Here is a 20,721-nt window from a genome sequence, read left to right as displayed (position 1 = left end):
TCCAACATTGGATATCCATAATATCCCATCCCTCTATATAAAGAAAGGAGACCACAGATTTCCTATTGGAATGGACCTTACAGATCATCTAGCCGAATCTCATTTCATAGATGAAAAAACTGAGGCCCAAAGGTTATATGAAATACCTAAAATCACAAAGGGTTCAAATGGTAAAAGTTTATATTTGAACCCTCGGTCACAGACTCTAAATCTAGTCTTCTTTCCATTGTACCACACTGATAATTCCTTCTGTTTTATAAATCATTTTGTTCTATGGGAAATTTCTCAGCTTCTAAAAAAAAAAAAAACACAAAAGTTACATAATATCCCTCCCCCCCAAAAAAAAGGCAAAAAAAAAAAAAAAAAAGCCAAGAATTCAACATGGGTATGACCAAAACCCTATAAGAGAATTGGACACTCAGATTTTGCTCTAATTCATATTTAATCTCTCAAAGTAAAGTAGTAGTCAGTCTTTCCTTACTAGTTCTGGTTTAGCAAGAACTAAATAGTATGAGAAAGAGATGACAATACTAACTAAGCTAATATATTTTAATGGAACAAATTTTTTCTCCACCTGAAACTTTTCAGAGAATACTGAAAAATACCACCACGCCCCTTCCTCCCCCCCCTTTTCTGGTACAGTCAATAATCTAGACTTAAAAGATAAGCAAATGAAAGGAAGAGTTCATAAAAAAAAATAATAAGCAGACCTCCAAACTTCCTCTTCCAAAACACTTATGAATTCCAGAAAACTGCAATTGCTTACTTACCCCATGTGAAATGCCCAGTTCACAGAACTATTACTGCATCCACTGCCACTGTTCCTTTACATCATCCTTAACCTAGTCAATCAATGACTCATGCTACGTGAGACTGCATTGCTCTCTGAAGTAATAATAATCATATAAATAGCTACAAGGAGCCTTAGCTTGTGGTTACCAAAATAAGTGTTGGTCACATGTGTTTTAATGCTGACATCTTTAATTCAAAAAGTCACCATTTGAGTACTTAACAATTATTATTTTTTAAAGTTACTTCTTATGGGAAAACAGGAACACTGATACCTGGTAGATCTATGACTCGCTCTAACCATTCTGGATATCAGTTTAGAATTCTGAAAGAAAAACAGCTACATCATCAATATTCTTTAGTCCAAGGATTCCACTATAGGGCATACATCCAAAGAGAACAAAGACAGAAACATTTGTTTAACATATATCATAATAAATTTCTTTGCAGTAGCAAAGAAATGGAAACAAAATGGCAGCCCATCAATTATGGAATGCCTAAACAAAATATGCTATAAAGTACAAAAGACTCATTATGCTTTAAGAAATATGAACATGAAGAATCCAGAGAAAGATGGAAAGGCCATATAAAATGATTCAGAATAAAACAGGCAGAACTAAAAGAAAAATACAGCTATAACAATGTCAGCAAAAGATCAGAGAGAGGAAGTGAATGCTGAATAATTGAACAAAATCAATCAACAAACATTTATTAATTCCCCCTGTGTCTTAGGCACTTTGGTAGGTGCTAAGGATATTATGATAAAAATAAAGCAGTCTGTCTTCAAAAGGCAGATAAGAGGCAGGATGGGAAATATAATAGGAAACCATTTAATTAACATTGTAAAAAAAAATCATCATTTTTTTCACCTATGCCATACAGAAAATCCTTAAGGATCATGGTTCAAAATTATAAGAATGGTCATGGAGTCAATAATTCTGAACTGTCTTTCAACTTCAGCTGTATTTCATATTAAAATGTTCAGCAAAATATTTTCCAATTAAACAAAATTTTAACTTGCATTTCTGGAAAAAGTCATAATTTGGATTCATTCCACCTATTATTTAATCCATCTAATATTTTAAATTTTAGTTTGTCAATTCCTAAAGTGCCTGTCTGGGCACTTTAGGAACTGTCTCTGGGAATAAGAACATGCATTCAGAGATGCATTCCTGCAGAGAGGAAAGAACATTACAAATGAAATTATAAAAAATGGTTCTGAGTAGCATTAGAAAAGATAGATTTGTAAAAGCACCAATTTTAACTATGGCTCTAAATACTCAACCAGAGTTTCTAGGAAAGTTAACAATTACTAGAAGAGTTAAAACTTACACTTAGAAACAAGAAATAAATCTATTTTGATGCATACTTCAAAATCCATGTATATCTATACTTACTATTTTTTTACTGTGCAAAAGCTTTCAATATTCAAATGCTGAAGATTTGAGATACTTTTCTTCTGAAAACCGAAGAGTAATTTTATTTCCAAAAGTTTAATATAAGCAAAAAATTATAAAATCACTGTCATATTTGATGAGTTCCTGGATCATTGGAGTTGGCAGAAAAAGCCTGAAGTAGTGATAAAATTACTCCCTAAAGCAAGCAAGGAAAGGCACTAACAGAGATTGAGTTCATTCTTTCTGTGAAGATCATGGGTAGCTCCATCTCTGTACAGTCAGAAATCTAAGTTATGTCAAACTCCTGAGGTTAAAGTTCCTCTATAAACCTGTTCATGACCCATGCCATCTTTGCTGAACCCCTCTTTGGTTAAGCCAATCAGCATTTTGCTTCATGGTATCTTTCCTTTCACTCCCCATCTCCTACCACACTTCATGGTATCTTTCTCCCTATCCCAACCCCTCATGCCTAATTATATGCTCTCCCAATGCAATTTCATATTTGCCACTCCTGGTGTCTAATGTACCTTTTTATTTTGTCTAAAAACCTCTTCTTCTAAATAAACTTATCTTTTGCCAAAAGAGAATGGTCATTGTGAATTCTTCACATGACCAAACCCCAACATTTGATGCCTACATTGATATCATCATTTGGTGCTAAACCTCAAATACATCATTTTTAAAGCAAGTAGTGGAAGTCTGTGCCAAAACTAAATTACTCAGAGATTTAAAAATGGATTCAGTTAAGGCACTTAAAACTTTCATGCTAAAGGAATGATAAATCTAGTGATCTAAGCCCTTCGGCCAAGTAGTTTAATCCCTTCCTTACACAGAGAAGCAAACTGGGGCTCAGGAAGCTTAAATGAAGTCAAAATCACAAAGATGATAAACATCAGAGAAAAGATATAAAATGAAGAAGAAAGCTTGGACTATATATTGTTTTTGGTTAACAACTATCAAGTCAGTGCTTTCCTATTGTACATTGTCCTATGAATCCCATATCTAACAAGGTCCAAGGCAAGATATATCATATGGTAAAGAATACCTTTGCAGGAAGAAGGAAAAGACAGAGAGGGAAATGGAGAAATAACAAGACAGAGATAAGGAGGCAGAGCAGAAAGACAGGGTCAAAACCAGAGTCAAAGATAAATCTAGAGAGACCAAGAAAGCAACAAACACACTAAGACAATTAGAGAATAAGACAGAGACACATACAGAACATGGAGCAAAATGTATGAGTTTTCTAACGTGGTAGAATGACACATTAAAGAGGCTTTTATATATTTTCTTATTATTTTCTTAAATCACTTTTAGCATACTAATAATAAAGATATGGTAGATGACTTTTCAGAGTCAGGGGAGCTGGGCTACAACTAGACCCCCAGGAGTGCAAATAATGATTCCTGGAAAATACCAGCATTATTCACATTCCCATTACATAGTTCCAAGGGGCTGAAACCAACGATCATATTTTACACCATTAGACCTACAAATAGTACAAATTCTAATACAATAGACCACTTAAAGGGATTCATTAATTGAACTAATCTGGGCCCAGAAGAATCTGTTTAGCTTTAGGCAAATCAGTACTTTTCAGGCCCTCAGTCATTGGTAAAAAGAAAGGACTAATTTACTCCAGGAATAAAGGATTGTGGTTTTTTACTATCAGCCCCTACATTTTGACTGTTTTGAATTACATATGCATTTTTTGAAGTGTGACAAGACCTGAAATTTCATTTCTATAGGTAACTTCCAGGGAAGAAAATTCCCCACCAATGCAGATTACTACTTCTTTAGCAATTTACATTGTTAGAGATTTGTCTGAGAACATTGGAGATTGTAAGTCACTTGCCTAATGTCACAGAACAAGTATGTTTTGGAAGGGGCATTATATACGAAATATTTTTGCACAAAATTATAGTTAATGTAAGTATTTAATAACTATTATTCCTTCATTAAAACCTAACATAGGCTTCTCATCGTGTCATAGAGGTAACTGAAAAAACCTCCTAAAATTCCACTGTCAGAAATGCTTTGAAAAAGTGCCCTATCATGGACTATCTAATCTGTCCTGAGACCTGACCTAGCAAACTCCAGAAAGACACCTTATTATAAAATTGGTACCATAAAAATCTATAATATATTTCTATAAAAATCACTCAAGGCGATTAATTTCTTCATCCAGTCTACCACAGAAAAACAAAAGCAAAGACAAAAAAAAATTTCAAATATGCAAGGGTTGAAGTCCACAGTGACTAAGAGAGTATTTCAAGCAACAAAATCACCAATCTTTGAATGACTGAAGTATAACTACTGTTATTATAATTTCTTATAAGTATTATTATTACCCTTAGTAATTAGAAAAAGTTTATCAGCAGTAATAAACAGTACTAAAACCCATAATGAATACATTCATAGAAAACATATTGACAAATTAATTCAGCAAGTTATTAGAAGAAATTATTCTTCATTAATTTTAAGTGGACGAATATTCACAAAACTGTCTCAATATTTCAGGTCAGTGAACCTGAAAATATCTCAGAAAAGTCCTTTTCAAACACTATGCTATTCATCTATATTAATATATTCTAGAGAAGAGGTCTCCAAATGATTCTGTTTAAGTAAAAAAAAAAAAAGGGTGGGGGGAGGTAAGCACAGAATCCTGAAGTGTATATTTATTAATTTGTAAAGTATATTCACACATCAATAGGCTGATAATTATATGGGTTATATATAAAACACATCAAAAGTAGGGTTTTTCAAAAAATGAACTAAAAAATGAAATAGATTGATACTTGAGTCAAGGGAAGAGTGACATAATCAGATCTATACTATGGGGAAATGGATGGAGCACTGGATGGAGGATGGACTGGAGAGGGGAAAAGACAGGGGAAATAAATTAGAATGCTACTGAAATAGTCTCCTCAAGAGGTGATGATGGAGATTGAAACCAGGACAGTGGCTCTGTCAGTAGAGAAAGGGGATTATTGGTAAGATATGTGGAAGTAGAAGACAAGATTTGACAATTGCCCGACTATGTAGGGTAGATGAAAGTAAGAAGTCAAGAATGTCATCAAGGGGAGAATCTAAAAAAATAGTGGTGCCATTGTCAATTGAAAAGAAAGATATGTTTTGGGGAAACTATCATGTAATAAGATTCGAACTATAGACCACATACATAGATACATACATAGAACCCATTCATCCTGTGGAACTCATACTGTCCCACCTAAAAAAGAAAAAGTAGTACTCTTACTTGTCACCTTGAATTTCAGAGTCCTAGATCATACTGCAATCACCAGTGAATCAGATGGGTATATTGGGGAAGAGTTACTATTTTCTCAATATCAGGCAGCTTGTCATTTAGTCATTTTTCAGTTGTGTCTGAATGTTTACAACCCCATTTGGATTTTCTTGGCAAAGATACTAGAATGGTTTGACATTGACTTGCCCAGGGTCACATAACTAGTAAGAGTCTGAAGATGGATTTGAAGAATCTTCCCAACTTCAAGCCTAACACTCTATCCACTATGTCAGCTAGCTGCCTGTCAGGGAGCTATTTCTATGAATGTGTGCCCAGTGGTTAGGCTACAGCTTCCCTCTAGTCTGACAAGGAAGGAGAACTTGGTGACTTATTCAGCAGAGAAAGTGAAGGGAGTTTAAGGCATATTCAGAGATAATGATAAATATACTTGTACTAGGGAGAAGTCCCATAACTGGCTATTTGGAATATGATCCTTCTTACTACTTTCCCCTTAGTGATTAGATAGATCCTTGTTGAGGTGAGACCACTAGTCCCTATTGAGAGACCAATGTGATAGAACTACTTCATCATTATTGTTAAAAAACAAACAAACAAAAAACAGGTTACATAGTCATCTAAACCATAATATTGACTTAGGGACGCAGCAAAAAGGGGAAGTTTTCCATAAGGGATACTAGTGACAGCACAACCATTTTAAGCAAAGGCCTCCATGATATACATCATGAATGCCTAGTAAATTTCCTTTTGAATCACTTAGATAGCCTATCTATACTTCCCTTAATTTTCAGATTAAGCATTTACAAATATCTTCTGCCATCTTATACCTTTGCTCAGTCCTTAGGCAAAGTGATTGTGCCGCCTGGATTTTTAGTTAAACAAAGTGAGGGAGGAACAACTAGGGCAAAGAAATCAGGAATGCAAAAAGGAAGTGTGATGGCCCAACAGGAAATAGAAGAAAAGGGGCATACAGTGAGAGGGAGGATAGATGAACAGAGAAAAGGAAAAGCATATAGATATTTTAAAAAGAGAAAAAAAGATGAAATACATTTATTCCCTAAGCATATTTTATTTGTCATCAAAAGGTGAAAAATTCTTCTGAAACAATATATATTCCCGTATCAAGAAAGGAAAGAGAAACAAGAGAAATCTCATGATTTTGACACTTAAGGAAAAGCTGTGAAAGAATTAAAGGAAGAGGGTGGGGGGTGGAGAGGAAAAATAGAAGTTATGGGTAAAGTAAAAACACTACACTCTCCACAACTTTTATCCATATCCATCCAGAACTCAAAAAACTCAGAAAAAAAATTCTCTTTCACTTCAAGCTATTTCTTATAATAATGCTAAAATGTGTACCTCAGATTAACCCCAAAGCCACAGATTGCAAATCAGAAGGGGGGAAAAGTTTTTAACACTGCAGGCACCAAATTATGGAGGGGAGGTGGGGAGAAGAGAACACATATGAAGATTGTATAGGAAAAAAGACAAGAATGAAGATGCCATAAAAAAAAATCTTACTATTTTTTCAACATGACTGTCAAGAGCAACATTTGATCCTGAAAGATTAAAATGATAAGAAGTTTGATAATCAGGCTTTAACAGGTATCCTTATTATTTTGCCTTGTTCTATCTGGAAGACAAACATAAAGAGCCAGGTGAGTTTAAAATGGGATCTAATGAGACCTTAAATATTTAGTCTATTTCACATTTTAGAGATGGGAAAAATGAGATGCAAATAGATAAAAAGGACTTGATTAAATTCACATAGCTAGTTGCTGTAAGTCAGGACTAGCCTTTAAACCAATTGATCCCTGCTCTAGCTAGGGATCTCTTCCTCCATCACACTTTCATGTTTCTATCTAGCAACAACATGCTTGCTTTTTTAAAAGCTGTCACCAACTAATCCTGCCATTTTTCAAGGTAGGAATACCAGTTTTGTTGTTGTTTATATATCACTCAAGGCTCTATTTTCTTTCCCCCTTCATATATCTGTAATGTTGACAAGAGGGGGACTTGAGTTATTTGCTTGACTTCCCATTATAAGATGTCTGCTAGACAATTTGAAATACACACACACACACACACACACACACATTTCACAAAAACCAAAGAGCTGGTAGGCTTGTTTTCACCAGAAGAGAGGCTAATTGGCATTGCTCCCAACCTCTTTCCTGGCACTGGATCAGTCATAACATTTTAAGAATCAGTGTATATATCATTCCATCACTACCCTCACTAGAATGTAAGCTTCTTGAAGGGAAGGAGCATTTTTGTTGGTTTGCATTTGGTTTGCCTTTTCAATAAACACTTAATGCACACTTGCTGGATTAAATTTGATACCATACTCTCCTAACCATGACTAGGAGTGACTGTTCATATTTTGAAACTCCTTTTCCTCCTTGAAATTTAAGCACTCTATTTATAGTACCAGGGTAAATTTTTTTTTTCCATAAAGAGGTACTCAAGAAAAATTAGAAAAAAATTACTGAGACTGATAACATGAAAACAAATAATTCAAAATTAATAAAAATGGGTATATTACACTCTGATTATACATGTGTTGACATAGATAGGAATCTACACCAACTAAATGTACTGAAAATGGAATAATGAATCAACAAAGGAAGACTATCAAGACTAGGAATTCAACTTCCACTTGTGAAGACATCTCTCAGAATTATGTCAAAATCAGATTGGCTTCATTTAATGGCACAAATAGATTGGGAGTATATCATCCATTTCTTCAAGGAAATCTCACTTTTAAAAATAATGAAAACAATTGCAGACTACTGTGTTCCACTTAATGATATTAACATTCAGAATTGACACTCAATTTGCATAAATTCATTCATTAGAACATGTGTGATATAGAAGAGGCTAATTTTCCCCAAGATACAAAATAATCAAAAGTTGATTATATGTTTACCAAGGAATTTACCAGTTACTTTCCCATGATAGGAGTATCACCAAAGATTTTATCAACTTCAGCACCGATTGAAATAAAATCCACTTAATCATTTTTGACTCATACACAACCACATCAGTTTCAGAGTTGGGGATGCCACACGTGTGTCAGAACTGTGCCCTGATAGGCATCTCAACATGTCCAAGGAGGGAGCTGAACAGTGTTAAGAATGGCATCCTTCCTGAAGTTCATCCATTTTATATCTTCATGGGATTTTGATCTACCCGTTCAACTGCATTAATATTCATAGCTAATATTTATAGAACATTTACTATCTGTCAGGCATTTTGCTAAGTCTTTTATCCCCCACACAAGCCTGGAAGGTAGGTGCTATTATTATAATACCCATTTTACCAGAAGAGGAACCTGAGGTATACAAGGATTAAGTGACTTGTCCAACGTCATAAAACTAGTAAATGTCCCAGTCTGGATTTGAAAACAGGTCTTTCTGATTATAGGCCTGTCATTCTATCCACTTCACCACCCAGCTACCCCATGGAATTCTGGTCCAAATGTACAAAGTTTCAATTTCTGAGAACTCTATGTTGATTAAATACAAGACACTCTTCACTAAAGTTGGAGGTACCATCAGAAACTTCAGACTTATCCAGATTCTCAAGCCTGCCAAACACCAACCTCAACCCTCAGGAAGTTAAAGACGGGAAGTGGTGAGTGTTCAATGTGTAGTCACAATTTGACCTCTAGCATGGAAGTTTTTCTAAATTGATTTCCTGGGGAGACCTTCTAAGATAACTATCAATATAGACATAGCCCTGAGGAAAGCCTCGTTCATACTGATCCTGATTTTGCAAAGGTTTTTTGCTATCATGAGGCTAGCCTCAGAAATGTAGCCTGCCCTGTGATCAACTGACCACAATCTGTAGAATATCAACAGTTCCATACTAGGATGGGCTAAAAGGTCAGGGAAATCAGTTTCTTACATCTGTCTGGCATAGCACAATCACATCCTGTTTTCTGACCCACTGAAAAGATGTGACAACAGAAATTGTCTGAGATCTTTGGCATAGTCTCTAGTTAAAAAATCTTAAGTAATTAGTGCAGAGTGAGGAGCAGAGGAAAAAATAATCTGGTAATTCTTATCAAAGATAAAGCTTACTTGGGGATTGGGAAATCTCTCTCTTTTGAGAAAAAAAATACAAGAAAAGAGGAGATCCACGCAGGAGCAGCTCCAAAGAATGTTTTCAAAATGCTAACAAAGAAAACCCAAGCAAATAAGCTGCATTTCTCTGGGCTTAACTATTCCTAAAGTAAGTTACGCAAAATAATGCTCAGTTGCTAGATGGTCAAGGTTTATAAACTCAGCAAAGATCTTGCTAGGCCCAGCTCACTCAATAGTATTGTGTAACCAGGAAGGTCAGACTGCAGGTGCTTTTTTTTCTCCTCAAAACAAAATAAAACAAAACAAAAACCAAGAATGTAGATGTTATCTACCAGACATGTCCATCCTTTTCTTCCCTACTCCAAATCAGCTTGCAGACAGGAAACCTCACAAGACTTTTTGACCTTGCTTACTGCACCTGTGCCAAAAGGGAAGAAAAACTTTCAGCTGAAATAGAGGACGGTGTTTAGTAGTTGGTTGTGGAAGAGGAAGTAAAAAGGAGAAGGGATAAAGGGAAAAAAACTTAGATGTATAGAATCTCATTTGACTAAATTCAACAGCTAACAAAAAGAGCAAAAAGAGATGTGGAGATCCATTCTTGGCCATAGTCTTGCACTAATTATGAGATGTTGCGCAAGTCATACTACCCCTCTATACCTCAATTTTTCCCTCCCTAAAATGAGCAAGTGGGATTTAACAATCTCTCAAATTCCTTCCAGCTTTAAAACAACAAGATTCTAAACTTCTCTCGGCTTTCAGCTATGGATCAAAACTAATTTATGGAGTGGATCAGCAAGGATAGATAAAGGAACTATTTTAGTTACGTGCCCCTCAGGAGCTGAACCTGAAAATCTTGAGAAACCTATGAAGAGGTGAGGGGAGTGAGGAGTTAACTTGGGAAATGAGAACTATTATGGATCAGATTTTAATTAGGATCCCAAAGAGGTTTGGTTTTGGAAGCAGAAGATTAAGTACTAGTTAATTAAATCTGAACTCTTATCTCTGGGTGTGCAGGGCTGTAAGAACAACTGCTTTTTTTTTTTTTTTTTTTTTTTTGAGAGTTGGAAAAATATAATAGAACGTATGCCTTGAGGATACACGAACGCAGCAGGAAAAGGAATCCCCTTCTTTCATATGACATTAAGTGGAAAAGATCAGGGTGGAAAACAATCAAAGTGGCATTTAAAGAGCGACCTGTTAGAAAGGTACCTCGTCCAAATGAGGATGAGGGAAATGGGCAAAGAATTCACAGTAGAACAACCTGGCCCCCTTCACAAACCGCAAGTGAAAAGTGGGCAGATACACTTTCTGACACGTGTTACACATTCTTTCTGACTAGCTCACGAAAGAGGCAGCTGCAACAGTTTCAATCTCTCCTTACAGAAGCGCTCCGGGTCCCCACAGGGGGTGGGGGAGAACTAACAGCAAAAGAAAAAGATCAGCCCCGCAGGGAAATACGGTCTCCAGAAACTGGAAAAAGAACGATCTCCCAGAAAAGCCTAAGAAGCCCAGAAAAGGAAAGAGAGCCCTGAGGATAAAGAACCCGGAGTTAGTCGCACTGGGCTCACACAGCTGCATTCCACTAGAGCAGAGTCGCGGGAACAAACTTTCTAAACACGAAAACGTTCTCCCATCGCCACCACGCCCTACTCTGGGCGATATGAGATGGGAGTTTTTAAAAGCTCAAATATCGGGCCCCCAATGCTTATTAGAACTCCTTTCCTCAGAACCAAAACTGAGCAATGGGGAATGATAGATCTTTCCTCGTTCTCACCATACCCCAAAGTTTTTGCTGAGCCCCAGAAGGAGGGAGAACAGCCATTCTCCACACCTTTGTGCCTCAGGCCCCGTACCCACGCCTTCACTCCACCCCAGCAGCCAAGCTCTCTCTCCCCATTTCTGGCTGTCCCGCTTCACCTGCAGTAGACAAGGCAGTCCATGTGGTTGATCTCATGGTCCGAGCGGTGGCGACTGTAATCCTCCCACAGGTCCTTGATGGCGGTGACCGCCAAGATGAAGAGCACCGGCGCCAAGGCTAGCTCGGGCTGGAAGGCGTTTAGGACCGGCACAAAGTTAAACAGAGCGATCAAAACGAAGTACACGTTAGCCAAGCGATGAAACTGCTCAAAGAGGTTCTTGGGCAGAAAGGACAAGACAGTGTACTTGGTGGTCTTCAGCCGGTTGTCAGCCAGATACTGGGAGCTGCCCTGATTCCGCCGCCACCGATGGGGAGCCCCCTTCGCAGTCACATCGGGCTCCCCACCCCCCGGGGGCGGCAGCAGGTTGGAGCGCACAGTTCTGGTCTTGCTCTCCCTCCTTCGCCGGTGCCGCTGCTGCCGAAGTCTCCTCGGTTCCTCCTGCCCTTGATTCCCTTCTCCTGCCGCTATTTCTTTCCTTCTTGCCCCTCCGTCTCTCCCCATGTTGTCTAGAGCTTCCCCTGCTTGCTTCCCCGTACACCCCGCTTCAGCCCCAACCAATGATGAGCTAATTGGTCCGACGGGTACTTGCTACAACTTCTCAGGCTTAAAGCACAGCCGGGAGCCTCTGGCAGACACTCCCTCTCCCTCTTTTCTCTCTCTCTTCCCCCCCACCCTACTCCAGATCTGAGTGTGTACGTCCCTCACTCTCCCAAATCCAGTCTTTTAAGTGATCTTCATCACTTTCAGTTCAGGGCTCCCAGTCCTTGGGAAGAGACGGGTGGAAACGCCTCGCTCTGTGGGAATTGGGATCCACGAGTCCTCCTCCCCTCCTCCTCCCGTCACTCCTCCCTCTCCCTCTCCCCCCCCCACCCCAGTTCCTGTACTCTATTACAATCCCTCCTTCGTCCGCTGCTGCCACCTCCGCCCACACCACCCTGACTTTAGACTGATCCTTCTTCGTCTGTAACTTTTTCTTCCTTCTTACTTAAATTTGCAACTAGGGTGGCTGGCTGCAGCCCCAGGTGCCACGGTTGCAGCTGAAGGCGGGATTGAATGACTGTCCCGTTGTCTCTTCACGAACCGGGGAGTCATACAAAGTAACCCTTGTGCTACTGTACGTCACTTTCCAACTCCTGCCTCTAGTTTCCGCTCCACTGCTAAAAACTCGGGCAGTAGCCCCAGAGAGTCAACATACACCGAGAGTCCTCCGCCTCCATCCCTAACTTAGACCCCATCTCCCGCCCCACACAAGTCTGCTCCACGGTGGAATAAAAACATCACTTCAACCCACCACTCGTGGGCTCAGACAGAGAGAAACAGCATAACTGGAAACTTTAGCAAGATTCAGTTTCGTTTCTAGGAAGGGTTAGTTAACTGACTCTCGGGATGTTCCAAAATGTTTGGATCCTATCAAGATGAGAGAGAAAGTGGAAACGGGGACAAATAGCTCTGTTGTCACCTAAGCTGATTCAATTTATGAAACCCGGTCATTCTATGTTGTGAATGGCTCTCTGGGAAACATGGAAGACTGAAGTTCATTACAACGGAAAGAGAGTGCAAATTAATTTTTGTTTTATAATCCTTATTTGTCGGGAAAACCGGGGGAAATCTGATTCTCTTAATGATACTCCACAATTTTCCTCAATTAACTTTGCCTTTCTCGCTTCCTGCAGATCACAGCTGAATCCTCAGACTCCTTAATTGTAACGAAGTAGCTATGGAGTTTCCCCTCTCCCCCTCTTTGGATTTCTCTAAGGTGGAGTTAAATTGTCCTGGAGAGAATATTTGGGGTGGGAAGTATGGGTGTGCCAATGTGGGTTCGTAGATTGGTAGGTGTATTTAGAGATAGGAGAACAATATCTAAAGAAGTCCAGTAGTCCAGGTAGATCTGGCTTGCAAGGAATTTTTTTTCCCCACTGTTTCAGGTTTGACACAAATGTCATAGACTTCTCTTTCCCTCCTATCTCTTTCTTTGTCCAGTAAATCTTACGTTTTAGTAAAAACAGTCTCAATCGGTATCTCTAACTGGGTTTAATTCGATTCAGGAAATGTAATTGTAGATTAGTTTAAAGTATGCAAGAGGAATTTTGGAGTTGGGAAAGGCCCAGGTAAATTCTGGCCTAAATACCCTCTCTCCATTTAGTTGTGTAGATACTCTTAAGTGCCTGTAGGTTGGAGAACTAAGGCGGGATTTAGACAATTAACTATCACTATTTAGTGTTTGGTAAGTGGGTAAAAAATAGGACCCCAAATCTGGAAAACTCATCTTCCTGATCTTAAATCTAGCCTCAGATATTTATTATTTGACACTGTTTTGCTCGGTTTCCTCATCTATACAATAAATTGGAGAAGGAAATGGCAAACCCCACCAGTATCTCTCCCAAGAAAACCCCAAATGGGGTCACCAAGAACAAACCAAGAATTGACAATGAATTTTTCCAAATAACATGAATTCATGCTTAAAATCCTGGTAACTTTCTGTGTGCACTTTTAAATTTAGAAACCCTTAGAGCTTTAAATTTGTAGTAAGAAGACCTGGGTTCCAATCCAGAGATTCCAATTTCCACTTGTATGACCTTAAGTAAGTTACAGTCTCAGAATTCTTACCTATAAATGAGAAGGAGGGGCTTCAGAAAGCATACTAAGGATGTGTCTAGAGGCTTCCAAGTCCCAAGGGCTCCCCAGGGTTAACAGAAGCTAAATGGTGAGCCTGGGTTCCTCCCTTCCTGGACTGAAGGATTTTCCCTTTTATAGAACAGTGGCTCAGGAGTCTGGGAACCAGTTTGCAACTACCTCTTATTTCTCCCTCCTCTCAACTTCAGAAGTAGAAGCCCAGACCCCTAAAAGCCAAAACTAAAAAGAACATTGCTGAAAAGTAGATAAAAATATCCATTTTCTATGTCCACTCTTAATGAATTTCAATAGATATTGTTTAACAAACACTTATTAAACACCTACTAACTACTTGAAAGGCAACACATTTCTGGTAAATCTTAAATGTTAAAATAAATTTGAAATTTTAAAATATAAATCGCAAGATTAAGAACTAGTCAATAAAATTCTAGAATAAGCTTGTTTTCCTTTTTAAAACTGTCATAAATATTGTTTTTAATTCCAGCATAATACCACTTTAAAAAATTGAATACTTTATTCAGTAGATCTTAATTTGTTCCCCCTCTGTACTTCCCCCCTTCCCATGAAAGATTCAGGACAAGAAAAAAACCTCAAAAAAATATTTTTCATGCCTTTACAACAACAGGCCATTTTAAGAGATTCCTTCTGCCCATAGTACAGTCTATGAATGTATTGTTTACATAGAGAATACCCAAGAATAGTACAATCTTCTGTTTGTACAAACCACTCATCCATTAGGCTTCCCACTGGCTTTACAGGAACTCCCTACATTTCCCTTAGATCAGTCTGTTCCTGAGTTCATTCACTCCTTGCCGCTGTCTTTTAAAATCCCTTGTTAAAACATTCAAGTCCTGTCTGATTCTTCATGATTTCACTTCGGATTTTCTTGGCAAAAATACTTGGCAAAATGGTTTGCCATTTCCTTGTCTAGCTTTTTACAGATGAGGAAACCAACGTAAAGAGAGTTAATTGACTTTCCCACGTTCTGAGGCTAGATTTGAACTCAGAAAGATGAATCTTCCTCACTCCAACCCCAGTATTCTATCCACCAAAGGATCTAGTTGCTCTTTGGAATCCTTACCTCCTTTCAAAGCTTAGACCAGGAAGCATCTGCTATATTGAAGCTTTTCTTAACCTCAGCCCTAGAATTACCTTTATTTGCAACAGTACCCTCTTCACTGAGGTGGGCATGGGTGGGACAGCCTTAGAATAATATTTGTAGAAAGATGTCTGCTAATTGGGTGGGAGATCTCTGAGTCAATGAAGAAGGCTTATGGAAAGAACTGAAGAGCTGAAGGAAGTAGAAGGAAACTATATGAAAGAGAAGGAGTGGGGAAACATAGAGAGAGACAGAGACAGAGACAAAAAGATACAGCAAGAGTGAAGAAGCTCAAACTTTTGAATGGTTAACAGAAATTTCTTGGAATGATAAGCATGTGAAGAAAGCTGTCCTCAACATGTCTTTTGATTTCCAGTACCCACAGAGACTGCTAAGAAAAAAACTTCTTGGATGAGATTGTTCTTTCCTTTGTTGAGCTGAGATTTCATTTGCTCAAACTGAAGAAAAAGAAGATTTATTCTAGGTATTCTGCATTTGTATTTATTGGTATAACTCTTTCCAGCTATTTGCTTCACTATTTGTTCTGATAAATGCTTGTTTGCTGTCTGAAATTTTTTTAAAATAATTTTTAAATTGTTAACTAAATTTAATATTTATTAATATTAATTAATTAGTTAATTAATTAAACAAATAAAAATTAAAATTTTAAATAATAAGCATTTAGTAAGAGGAAGCCAGTCAAGCAGAGAGTGAAATGACTCTTGGAGGCAATTAGTTAGCTTAGTAAATAGAGTATTTAGGCTAGAAATCAGTAAGTTCAAATATGGTCTCAGACATTACTAACCATGTGACTCTGAGCAAGGCCCCTTATTTCTGTTTAAGGAAATGGCAAACCACTCTAGAATGTTTACCAAGAAAAGTGATAGCCTGTATTAATATGCTATGGTCTCTAGATTGCAAAGAGTGGGACAGGACTGAATAATAACAACAAAGCTAACTTTTCTAAAGCCACTCCCTCCCCCAACCTCATTCCTTTCTTATAGTAACATCATGGAGGAGTAAGCATTCAGCCATGATCTTTCAGTGAGCATTCAGACAAATTTCTCTTCTTCCTCTTCTGGATCATTCCTTCTCCCCACTAAGAGTGGAATCCAATCCTGTATCTCCAATAACACCAGTCTTTTTTTTTTTTTTTTTTTAGATAATGGTTTCTGTGTTATATATGCACATAATGTTTTCTCTGATAGAATGTAAGATTCTTAAAGTAGGAACTGTATCACTCTCAGCTTTTTATTTCCAGTGACCAGCACAATATCTAGCACATAGTAGTAGGTCCTTAAAAGTGCTTATTGATTTCAAAACTTCTATTGAAAATTACCACAATTTAAATTTTTTGCAGGAAGTTTCTCTGATAAAGGCCTCATTTCTCAACTATATATGGAAATGAGTTAAATTTACAAAAACAAGAGCCATTCCCCAGTTGATAAATGGTCAAAGAAAAGGGACATTTTTCAGAAGAAAAAAATCAGTTATCAATACATTTAAAAATTGTTCTAAATCATTACTGATTAGAGAAATACAAATTAAAACAACTCTGAGATACTCATCTATAAGATTTGCTAACATGACAGAAAATGAAAATGATAAATGCTGGAGGGCATGGGCAAACTGGGACACTAATACACTTTTGGTGCAGTCATAAACTAACCTAACCATTTCAGAGAACAATTTGGAATTATGACCAAAGACTGTAAAAATGTGTATGTCTTTTGACTCTGCAATACTACTGCTAGGTCTGCATTCCAAAGAGATCAAAGGAAAAAGAAAAGGATATATATTTACAAAAATATTTATAGCAATTTATGGCAATAAAGAATTAGAAATAAAGGAATGCTCATCAGATGGGAATGCCTGAACAAATTGTGATATATCATTGTGTTTCAAGAAATGATGAGCAGGATTGTTTCAAACAAACAAACAAACAAACAAACAAAAAAAAAAAACCTGGGACGACCTTATGTGAATTGATGCAAAGGGAAAAGAGCAGAACTAATAAATCATTGTACCTAGTATAAACAATATTTTAATGATGATTAACTGTAAAAGTCTTAACTACTCAGATTAAAACAATTCCAAAGGATTTAGGATGAAAAATGCTATACACCTACAGAGAGAGAACTGATAAACTCTGGGTTCAGACTGAAGCATACCTTTAAATGTTTCTTTATTCTTATTGTATTTAGTGAGTTGGATTTTTTGGCAACATGGTTATTATGGAAATATGTTTTGCATGATCTCACATGACATCAAATTGTTTGCCTTCTCTGGAGGCAGGGAAGGTACAGGAGAAAGAGAGAATTGGAACTCAGGATTAAAAAAAAAACAATTATCAAAATGTTTTATTTGTATTTAGGAATATTTAATGAAATATATAAAAATAATTTGTAAAAGGAAAATGATCAATTCAAAGGAAGAAATCATACTCTGTTCCCTTTAAGAATTTTCTCACATATGGGCTATGAAGTGTTGTTAAGAGGTGCCAATTCCTGATGACTAAGATTTAAATTCTAGAAACTATCTGAGTTTCTTCTTTCCTTTACTATTCATATTGAATCAGATTTCACATAATACCATTCTTTATTTGTAATGCTTTATGGATTATGTGCTTTCTCTTCATTTCCTCAACCTAAACCCATCCCCTGGATTACAGTAATAGCATCTAAATTTCCATCATTCCAACAGTCCTTAGATTTAGTACATCCTATACTGTTATGGGCAGGCATTATACTAGTTAGTCTCTAATTAATTTAGGTTTTATATTGGAATGAAATGATGCACTGGTAGGTTATAACAAAATGGGTTTACTTAGCTATAGCACAGAAAGGATATCAGCACGATACTATAGCATTTAGTTTTAGATTTTGTATGGAAACATAAGAAATTCACAAAATCATAAAGGCCTATAATGGGTGGGATTTTTTTTCCTGAGGCAATTGGGGTTAATTGATTTGCTCAAGGTGTTAAGCTAGGAAGTGTTAAGTGTCTGAGATCACTTTTGAACTCAGGTCCTCCTGACTTCAGGGTTGGTGCTCTATCCACTGGGCCACCTAGCTGCTCCAATAGGTGGGATTTTTATAGCTTTAAATAACCAGGAAGTTATATAAGGGTGACAAGAGTCAATCAGTTCCTGAGGAAAGCCTTGTCATCTTTTAGGAAATATTAATCTATTTTGAGGGAGGAAGACAAGGATTTTACTCATGTGGAGGTTGGGGTACAAGGGGCACCTATGTTATGGCAGAACAGGAGAGATTCATGGAAACCTGGGAAAAATTAGTCCTATCACATAGCATTATTGCAGATTAATTTTTTTCTTTTCCCAACATATCTTTCTACCACTTTAAATTCAACATGTCCAACATATTATATTTCTCTGTCCATAAATTTACTGCTCCTTCTGGACTTCTAATTTATATGTAAATATTGTTTCCTCTGTTAGAATATAAGATTGTGTATGATATCATCATTTACCCCATTTCTCATTTTATTATCTTTGGTGTAGACCCTTTCCTCTTTGTTGTATTTTAAATTATTTGAAAGGCTCCCTCCAAAATGTTTCTCTTCTTTCTATTCTCACTACCAATATCCAAATACATACCTCCCTCCCCCACTTGGATTTACCTGGAGTAAAGCAATAGCATCCTATTTTCTGATTCCACTCTCTCATAATCTCACTTAATTTATTATTAGATGAGTGACATATTTATTCCCCTTATTTGTAGATCAGATCTCATGATTCTTCTGTTCAAAGTCCTTCAATGAGTCTCCATCCAACCAAAATCCTCCCATTTAAACCCATACATAATCTAATGCTACTCTACATTTCTGGCCTGATTTCATACTATTGTTTTTCATGCACTTAGTGCTCCTGTGAACCTGAACTCTTTGCTTTTTCTCCATGCTCTTCTATTTTGTCTGGATTCCTAATCCCAGAATATGAAATGTCCCCCTGCCCTTTTACTTCTTTCCAATTGTTCAACTCCTATTCATTTTCTAAAGTCCAAAACAAATAAGAAATCCTCTGGAAGTCTTCTCTAATCTCCTCAATCATTAATGACCTTTATCTGAAATCATATGGTACTGAATGTCTTTTCTATTGATGTAAAATACCAATATTCTTACTAATCTATGTGATGGTCAAATCAATCTAATTAGACCTCAGTTTTCACATCTGTTAAAAAAAAAAATCTAGATCGCCTTATGTCCTTTCCAGCTTGAAATCCATCTTAAGACCTTTTAACTGTATCATAAAACTATCTAATAAATGGCAAGAAGACAATAGTTACAACATATGTAATATTTGTATCACTCTTGTCAAAGTCAAGTTGACAAGCATTTAAACATTAATCACCTCTATGTACCAGGCATTGTGCTAAAGGCAAAAAAAGGCAAAAACAGTGCCTGTCTTAAAGGAGTTCACAATCTAAGGGGGGAAGGGAGGGAGAGACAAAATGCAAAAAGCTATATATGAAAAGATATCCATATATATAAACATATATGTATGGATATATACATGCACACGTATATATGTGTTCATACACATATATGTATGAAAAGTATATAAGTATATGTGTGTGTCTATATGTATGCTTTTACACATACTCACACATGTTAGGATAAATTGGAGATCACCTCAGAAGGAAGACATTAACATAAAGAAGGAGTTGTAAAGACTTCTTGAAAAAGATGGGATTTCAACTAAGACTTCAAGGAAGCCAACAATATTAGAAGTGGCAACTAGGATTCAGAGAATTCCAAGTATTGTGGCTAGTTGGTGGAAATTCACAATGCTCTGTAATAGTATTTGATAAATAAATTTTTAAATTGACAAATTAAAATACTACTTTCATTACTTCAATCCTTTGCTCAAGAATTCAAAATATAGCCCCACGAATTATCAGATAAACTAAAACTACTGAGATGAGAAATTTGAAGTCCTAACTTACTTGACCAACTATAATTAAGCAAGTCCATCTCTCATTATCTCTGAACACAACACTCTGTTCCAGGTAAAATTTCTTCCATCAATCAATCAGGAAACATTTTTTTAAAAGACTTACCAGAAAATAGGCATTGTGCTAAGTTCAGGGGATACAAAGAAAGTTATAAATAGTCAAATAGCTTAAAAAGCTTACATTTTAATACAGAAGATAAGATTTGTTGTTCACTCATTTCATTTGTTCCTGATTCTTCAGAACCCCATATGGAGGTTTTTTTTTGGCCACATTACTAGAGTGATTTGTCATTTCCTTCTTTAGCTCATTTTACAGATGAAGATCACTGAGGGAGACAGGATTTAAGTGCCCACTGCCACATAGTTATTAAGTATCTGAGGCTGGATTTGAATTCAAGCTTTCTTGATTGTAGACTCTGTGCTCTATCCATTGTGCCACTTAGCTACCTCTAGGCAGAAAGAATCCTGGAACTGGATATCAGAAGGTGACCCTAGTCCTGGCTTTTCCAGTAACTCTTTTGTGAACTTGAGCCCTTCACATTTAATGTCTTTTAAGGTTTTTAT

General features: G+C 36.9%; 1 protein-coding gene across 1 annotated transcript in view; it reads right to left on the bottom strand.

The window, feature by feature from the left end:
- Positions 1–13,463, bottom strand: part of ATP10A (ATPase phospholipid transporting 10A (putative)) — a 270,817-nt gene extending 257,354 nt beyond the window's left edge. Inside the window, exon 1 of the mRNA XM_051984651.1 lies at positions 11,451–13,463. Coding sequence (XP_051840611.1) covers positions 11,451–11,953 — 503 coding nt within the window. The 5' untranslated portion in view covers positions 11,954–13,463. The remainder of the gene's footprint in view (positions 1–11,450) is intronic.
- Positions 13,464–20,721: the final 7,258 nt, after the last annotated feature.

This window comes from Antechinus flavipes, chromosome 3 (assembly GCF_016432865.1).
Source record: "Antechinus flavipes isolate AdamAnt ecotype Samford, QLD, Australia chromosome 3, AdamAnt_v2, whole genome shotgun sequence".
In the NCBI taxonomy this organism is placed as follows: domain Eukaryota; kingdom Metazoa; phylum Chordata; class Mammalia; order Dasyuromorphia; family Dasyuridae; genus Antechinus; species Antechinus flavipes.
The sequence above is the reverse complement of the archived record's forward strand: the minus strand, read 5'-3'. Positions and strand labels throughout refer to the sequence as shown.